The sequence below is a fragment of the Nilaparvata lugens genome, chromosome 1 (assembly GCF_014356525.2).
Source record: "Nilaparvata lugens isolate BPH chromosome 1, ASM1435652v1, whole genome shotgun sequence".
Taxonomy (NCBI): Eukaryota; Metazoa; Arthropoda; class Insecta; order Hemiptera; family Delphacidae; genus Nilaparvata; species Nilaparvata lugens.
Window position 1 is genome coordinate 78,009,572 of NC_052504.1, and position 8,741 is coordinate 78,018,312.

The following is an 8,741-nucleotide window of genomic DNA, read 5'->3' on the forward strand; positions in this document are numbered from 1 at the left end:
TGTATGAAAGAAACTATGTCTATAAGATTAAGCAGTTTTAAGAATTACATAAATTAAATTATTATTGTAATTAAAGGAATTGTATTCTACTACTTGCCACTGACGTCATGTTTACGTCACAAGCGTTCTACCAATGGCAAATTTTTATGCAAATTATTACATTGAGATTCCGAGAAGCAAGGTCTAGCCTAAAAGCTTAGAGAAAAGAGCAGCACTTCCCTTTTGAAATCCTTACCGTGTAGATCTCTTTTATAGTTACCAAGACCTATTTGTGAAAATTTCTTGTTCGATTTTTAAATGTTCTATTTGTGAGCCGATATTTTAGGCCAATTTATTTGTTATTTGTAAATTTCCGTTTTCATCAATCGATAAATTTAAAAGCTTAAAGTAAACTATCCCTTAATTAATTCGGTGAAGGAGATATTTAAATTAAAATTCCCCACGTGCTGAAACCGAAGCCTGGATTGCCGCCGATCAAACGATTTTTGATCTAAAGAAGAAAACCACGACTACCAAGGAATTTCACGTGAGTTATAAGTCATAAGGGGCCCCAATCTACGCTTCGAAAATATTTCAGTGCAGAAAACATAAATTTTTCTTCGTTAAATTATTGGCCACGCCGACAAGCGCTTTAGCATTTAAGAGCCTAGATTTTATTCATATTAAATTTATAAGAATTTGTAGTTGATTAACTATCCTCCGCTGCCTGAACCACGACCCCGAACATTTTAAAAATATTTCTATAATTCATTTTTTTCACTATTTTTTCAAACTGTTAAATTTTATCAATTGTAAAATTCTGTTGAATCACGCATGGTATCATGCAAGCACAAGAAAATTTTTAACTATTCTGTTAATACCAAATTATTATCAACCTGTAAATCAAATTCTGAATCTGCACTGTATGATTGCATATTTTATTGTAATATATTTCAGTTTTGTTAATTCGCTTTCTGAGTTCGATTATTTCTTAAGCCTGTCAATTATTGTGTCTGATACGTTCTATATCATCAAGAACCGATCGAATACGATCATTGGAATAATTGAATCAAGCTGGATATTGGAACAGGTCTAAGTGGATGTAGCGAGTGGGGTCAGATCGAGATATTTATTCTTTGTCCTTACCTGCTCATATATCAGCTTTTATCTGTTACCTACCTCGACTTAGGAGCGAACACATCAATTGTACAGCAGAGGCAGCCATAGATCATATAAATTCCTACAATAGAGCTTAAAACCCGACAAGACTCTGTTCTCGAAGTATATTCTGAACGATATTTGGTTCAAATACCGTATTTTTAATCCTTCAGAACTTATTAGAGACGCAGTCCCGTAAATTATCTACATCGGGATTTTTGCTCGACCTGTATGATTTTGTATGCTCATTCTTCACAGGTAATAATTTTAAGGTATCCGTATTCAGTGTTTAGCGATCGCTACACTACTTATAAAAATTTCATCATTATACAATTTGTCATTAGAAGAATCAAGGGTGAGCGAGCGTTTAGGCCTCCCGCGATTCCGACAATTGTATTGAGTCTTGTAGTGAGTCAATCAGTCTGGTGTTCACTCAGCGTCCTCACACGCCATTGCAAAATTTATAGCCACTACACCACTGACTCAGTGCAAGATTCACCCTACATGTGTGAAGCCGTTAAAAAACGCACCACATGATTTGCCGGCCCAACGTGAGGCATTTAAATACAGCATTACATCACCCTAAGTGTGTTGTCCTATCCTTGGAGGTGAGAGTGACTCCCCCAGGAGGAGCACCACACATTATAAGAATGTTTTTGTTTCACTTGTTTGTAAAAGAATGGCAATTATCCACCTTGAACAAATCGATTAATTTTTAATGACAATGCACAAGTTCAGCACCAATTTGATATTATATGATCCTGCAATGTCATTTGATTGATCGGAATACATTTTTTCTTCTTGAATGAATAAACAAAATACCTGAAATTAAGGTTTCTTCTGGAAAATGAAAGAACTGAGAAACGAGAATATTTTTTTTAATTTAGCTTTGGTTTCAGTTGAAATCAAAATCCTCAATATCGATGAGGATTTACAAATAAATAATAATATTTACAAAATAATGGCTCAAAATTCTTAATACTGTACAATCATTCCAATATAAATACAATCAGTCAATAAGACTTGAGCTTTGTAACAGCTATACAAGTTTAACAAAAATGTTCTACATTGTAGAATACACACTGATAAGAATAAATATTATCATACATTACAATAATGTGATAATTCTCAATAACTAGAATATTTTGTCAATAATATAACACGCGATTCTCCTTCTCAAAGCATTCATCTCTTTAAACTTCAGTTAATGATCATTGTACAAGGTGACACAAAAATAAAAAATATAAACAAAACTGTTCCTAAAATACTTAATACAATCATGATTTATCAGGCTCTTCAAAAAAATAAATTTAACGTCTGTGATGTTTCAGAAAAGAAATAGAACAGCCTGTACAGGAATTTTTAACTTATATTTTGTTGAAAATTTGATGGATCTGAATTTTTAGAAGCTATTTAAAATACGGTTACATATCTGAATAACTGTATTCAATAACATAATGTGACAAACCATATTCATTAAATCTTTCTAATATCATTATCTTATTTTTTATTCAATTCCAGAACTAATTGATTTAATTGTTCAATTAACCACAAAGATTTAATCATTCATTGGCACAACATTGCATTATTATTCATCATAATAGATTAATATTGGTGCCATTTGTGATTTGTATAAAAATTTGTGAGATGAGTTATCATTTCAATCCCTGGGAGAGATCATTTTATGAAATAGTATTTTTAGTTGCTGGGATTTCAATGTCATCGTCCCTATCAAAGAAATAATGACTCGTCAATTCAGATCAGATCAGATACACCCCAATTAAATCAATTATTGCTGCTTTGAATTATTCATTACATTTATGGTTTATACCATACAATAGTTTCTATCTCTGCAATAAATCAAAATAGATTTAAGAATCCGTTTCTTCCGGTATCTATTATCATAGATATCAGCTTGTAATGATCAATATAATTTTTCAATGTTGATAAATTAAATCAAGCTTTAGAAATTACCCGTAATTTGTTCATTTACAATCCAAAAAATGAACTGGTATACTTCAAATGCCTCTTCGAAAGGAGAATTTCTATTAATACTGAAGGACTCTCCTATCTATCTACATCTGTATGAATGACATCAAGACGATGAAGGACATCCATATAGGAATGAGGATGACGTCGTCCCAAAGGAATGTATCGAAGGAAAAAGGATCCCCTTATCACTGAGGCACCTGCGCGCTGTAGGCCATCTCATGAGCTTTGTTCTCCTCGTGGGCGAGAGGCAGAGGGATGCTTCGGCCCCAGCCTCCATGATCGCCGCCGCCTCCATGTGCGTAGATCACCTGCGGGTGGGAGTCACCGCCCCCGCCGCCTCCGACCAGCTTCTTCAGACCGATTATCGCGGAGAGCAGAAGCGCGATCTTACCGACGAGCAACGCCTTACCGGCGATCAGGGCGATCTTGGCCATCACCATCTGGATCATCATGCCTCCCATCGCCAGCGCGCCGATCATCATGTGACCTCCCTTGTCCTTCTTCTTCCTTCCTGCAACATTATAGCAAAACATTCGTTAGTCATTCAACTCTGTAGGAAACAAGAAACATACAAAATCCAAAACCTATTTCTAATCTCATGATAAAGAATGAAAAAATAATTTGAGTAGGTTATTTTCAATCTTATCAATCGTGTTGTGTTCTTGGAAACAAATTGTATTTAGGTACTGTTTTCTATCGAATAATCTAATCAGGAAAAGGATATTGCAGTGATTGGACTCCCAGGAGGCAGCCGTTTGTACAGTCAAAGCTTAAACGAAATTAAATCAGCTGGTGGCTTAAACTCAAAATGAAACACATTATAACGAACGAGACTTGATACGGATTTAATACAGTTTAAAATAGAATTCAGTTTAAACTGTGACTGTGCAAACGGCACTTATTAAATGATGTTAAGGTGGGCTATTGAGCCACTTCAGCATTTTTTTTTTTAATACAAGGATTTGTTCAATTATATGCAGCAAAGAGAAACCTTCTGCATATAACAGTTGTTGTTAAAACATTACTAATTTCATTCCTTATTTTCAAATAGGTACTGAAGAAAACGAAATATCTAGTTTTCTCTTATCTGTTCTATTCTGGATTATCTAAATTCTGATTTCTTTCATTTCACTCAATTTCATTATCTTACTCTTCATTATTTCAAGTTCTTTATTTGTAGAAAACTATTATTATATTGAGTTCAAAAACAATAAAAAGAAATAATTATTGTCGAAAATTAGCTCCAGATCAACAGTATTGTTTTATTTTTGAATATTTGACAATACGAAAATCTAGTTTTCTCTAATCTGCTCCATTCCAAATGATTGTGTATTTTGCCTGGAAGGTTATCTTTGCAACAAACTTCAATTATTCTTTTGGAATAAAATTGAGTAGATTCTGGATAAGTTTTGAAAAATTATGTAATAAGAAAGTGAAATATTTTAAAGCCTTTATAAATTCCGTATGAGTATGAAGTTGAGAGAAAAATAAAAATCTTAGTACCCTTTTTGAAAATATATTTTTTTATATGTTTATAGTGAATAAATATTTTCAAAAAGGGTACTAAGATTTTTATTTTTCTCTCTCTTTCTATAAAAGTAGCCCTATACAGAAAAGAGTATGCATTAGAGTAAGTGATAAGAATTTAGTTTAAATCGAGGAAAAGTAGCCTACTCCAGTTTCATTCAATGTTCATTGTAGTTAGTCTGTCCAGGGCTTTGTCAGGATTAATTCCTTTTCAGTATCACTGACCAAGGAAATCTAGATTACGATTGGAGCTAGTGAAAATGTCCTACATTGAAAAGGAGAGTATTCCTTTTACTAGGATCATTCAATTATGAATAAAAGAAACTGATTCACAATATTCAATTTGAAAAGTAATAGCCCTAACTCTGTGATATTGAACTGAATGATTAATGTAGCAGTTCTAATAACCAGGTATGAATAACTATAACTGAGTTCAACTACTGATGGCTATTAACTTTCTAAGGCATAGTGATGAACTTTATTACCAGATCATAAATTGGACGTCCATTCATTATGCCTCACATTAGACTGTGCAGCTAGCATCTTCGACATATTTTCAACATATCTAATAGAGAAGTTAATGATGAGCATACCATTATTTCCATCCATGTTGAACAATGAAGTGTTCTACTTGTACAACTATTGTAGCCTACATCTATTGTTTTCAGAGCATTTGAAAAGGAATTTCAGTCCTTACAAAGTTTTATGTATTCTACTTGATACTTTCATCCTTTATTCCTCTGCATTTGTTGGTTTAAAGACATCAAACCATGCAATTCATCCTTTACTGGAGCCACCATTTCTATGTTGAATTTTTAGTGGTAAAATTCAGTTTACAGTTGGTTTTTTTATTACTTTCTAAATGGAGTAATAATATTCTTTGTCAATTTGCATATTTTCAAATTGATGGACTAAAATAAATACCGGACACTTTCCTATTTTCAAGACGTCACTAGTCTCTAGAATATTATTCTATTTGGAATCAGAATGAAGAAATGAAAGGGTATCCTATACTATTAAGCTAGCAATTTCTGTTTATATATTTATATGTTTGTATTTCACCGGATCTCGAAAACGGCTCCAGGTCTCATCTTTGGGAAAACTCGCTGAACGACATTAAAAGGATAATTCATCCATGGCTGAAACAGCTGAGACTTTCGTCGTCTGTGGATAGTAAAAAGTGAGCGAGTGATTCTGTGGAAAATCAAAATATCGCATCCCCGAAATTCATAAGATGACTGACGTATATCCAGCTCTAAAATATAAACACGATCATTTCAGAGAATTGTGTTCTGTTTATCAATAAATAAAAGTAACGAGCGAAGCTCGGTGCCCCGATATTTAGTCTTATCTATCGATTTCAAGAGTCAAGAACTCCACGAAAAATTAATCAAATCCTTATGATAATATTAATTATTTCAAAGTTTATATATCTTTATGAGATACTTGCAGTAGTCGTTGGATATAATATTGTACTTTACTGTTTTGGTTGAGAACTTCATATTTAAAGCACAGTAGGCCTTATACTGAACGTAGGTACTCAATAATATCAAATCTGAATTATTATCTACTGCTCATAAAATTCAATATTATAGTCGTATAAGTCAACATGAACTGACAGCTGAGCTTGGACGGTTAAGATCAGTGAGTAAAGAATGTAAACAATACAATAAACAATAAATTATAAATGTATAATAAAGTATTCTATTTCTGATTCTATTTCAACAGAATAGATTTTATTACATTTTACCTAAATATATTTTTCTGAGAACAAAGTCTATTCAGCCACTATTTGTTGAGAGATAGAATGCTAATGCTTATGTTTTCAATGGATTTCCATTCAAAACCAAATTATCTAAATTAATTTTTGAGTTGAACAAGACATATCAAATCCACAATAATTATGAGCTACGGATTTTTATAACGTAGACTTCTCCACAAAAGTAATTCATCCTTCTCGTCTTGCAAAGTATGGATAGATGCCGATTTAAATATGTTATGGAAATTGTAATACAAAATTTCAAAATTACTCTCACTTGAGATTTCTCTGTTAGAAATTTATGTGGAATGGACTATTTACAGAAAAATAATTTCCAATCGATAAAATTTGTGTAAGTTCCTCTAATATCTTGGGCGATATTATCGAGCTATTGAACGAACAGTGGATTGTTCTCATATTAAATTATTCACAGATCCTCTCCAGATATTCATAAGCTGGTTACTCATTTAATATAAGGATACGAATGCAATCGAATTTTGAAAGCTATCACAGTACAGGTTCTGGATTGGATTCCCATTATGTTTGGTATTTATTTGTATCAGACCTCACGTCATTACAAGCCAACATGAATATAAATTTCTCGTCATTATAAATTTATTGGTCTAATCTTCAGTAAAAATTCTATTCCGATATCTTTGCACTGGTTAATGGGTTATTGAATTTCCATTTTGTCAGGATATTTTCATCATGCCTTTCTACATCGAATATTTTATGGCTAAGTCATGCACAGCTCAGAGACTTGAGTGAGTATCATCAGCAAGAGAAAAACATGTCTCAGTTTCATATGTCTGTACAAGTTATCAAGCTTTTCTTAATAGTCAACATAAATATAGTTTTATTAATAGTTCATTATTATTTTTAAATAATTGTTCATTCATTATTATTTTACTCAATTCACTTATCATGCTCATCGTCCTCAACATTGATGAATTTTATTATCAATTCCAATACCAAGCGACAGTTAGTAAATAGATCAAATTGCATTATTTGCATTCTGATAGATAAAATGTAATCAAATACATTTCTTGGCTTCATTCAGAATTCTGCTATTTGAATCAATTATCATTTACATGTTTCATCGATAACATTCTATACTATCTGACTCCAACTCCAGCAATTAGATTGGTGAGAATATCATAGTATACTTTTATAATCTTGATAAACAGGTGATTTACAGCGTATGATAAACTGGTGGGAATTTTAGGCTTGAAGATGCACGACACTAACCTTCCAAAACATCAGCGGGAATGCTGAACTGCAGAGTCCTGGTCTGCAGGAACCTGTAGAGTCTGTCCCACAGCATCTCGTCGAGGGAGCGGCTCTTGTCGTCATAGCTGCGGGGGAGGCGGGCGGCGATGTCGGACTCCGACTCGTTGTCAGAGGCGGCGGAGGCGGCGGAGGGATCCTTGACGACGGACACGAAGTCAGTGAGGGCGATAGCGTCGGGCTGACGGAGTGCGCGGTCCATCAGAGCGACCGCCTTCAGCTTCAGACAGACGCCGACGTCGCGGTCCGCACTGCACTTTTCGACAGTCTTGTAGATTGCATTCAAACCACCCGCGTCCTCCGATTCGGCCAATGTGAACGCGCAAAACAAACAAAGTACAAGGGTAGCGCACAACTTCATGATTGTGCCGTGGAAAACTGTCAACTGCAAACAAACACTGGGATCCTCTGGTGGCTGACTTAACTCAGAACGAAACAAGTTCTACTGACAAGCGCCTCCACCGCCACTGGCTTTAAATACCGCGTCCTTGCCTCTGACCGTCCAACTGGAGCGCAACTAACTTTGCTCCTCCTCCTCCTCCTCCTCCAACTCATCCTTCTCCTCCTACCAATCGTAGATGGTGTGCTCACAGTCACAGTGAAAACAGCATCCATAGCCATAAAAAATAATAATAATATCATTGTCGTCATGTTGTCTGAAAGTGAAAACAAAATGGGAAATCTACTACTGTTGAGATGCTGCTCGGAAAATCGTCACAATGTGTTGGGTTGGGTCTCCTCTGTGGAAAGCAATTTGGTGCGCAGGTCAACTCACTTCCCTTTATGTTGCTAATGAGTGACGTTCGATTGCATGATTTCATTGATGATGGTTTTACTAATGAGAATCACAATTCACACAATATAGGATCGTACTTATTTTGGATCGAATCCTTGTATACATCTGTATTGATATAGCCTACACACTTGAATACAATGATGTTTTATTCTATAGACAGATAAATACCCATTTGCTACTTGACAAATTAGTAGATTCAAACATTCTGGATTCGGATAAACGTTGATGATTGGAGCTTCTTGA

General features: G+C 34.4%; 1 protein-coding gene across 1 annotated transcript; it reads right to left on the reverse strand.

Moving 5' to 3' along the window:
* Positions 1–1,998: 1,998 nt before the first annotated feature.
* LOC111053708 lies at positions 1,999–8,152 on the reverse strand. Its single transcript, XM_022340630.2, has 2 exons — positions 7,664–8,152; positions 1,999–3,640 (listed from the first exon to the last, which is right to left on the reverse strand). The coding sequence occupies exons 1-2, from the start codon at positions 8,061–8,063 to the stop codon at positions 3,315–3,317; spliced, it is 726 nt and encodes a 241-aa protein (XP_022196322.2). The 5' UTR covers positions 8,064–8,152; the 3' UTR covers positions 1,999–3,314.
* Between the last annotated feature and the right edge of the window lie 589 nt (positions 8,153–8,741).

Coding starts and splice junctions, on each gene's coding strand:
- LOC111053708 (XM_022340630.2), bottom strand. CDS start 8,063: ATGAAGTTGTGCGCTACCCTTGTACTTTGTTTGTTTTGCGCGTTCACA. Junction 3,641..7,663: donor TCCCGCTGATGTTTTGGAAG/GTTAGTGTCGTG, acceptor ATAATGTTGCAG/GAAGGAAGAAGAAGGACAAG.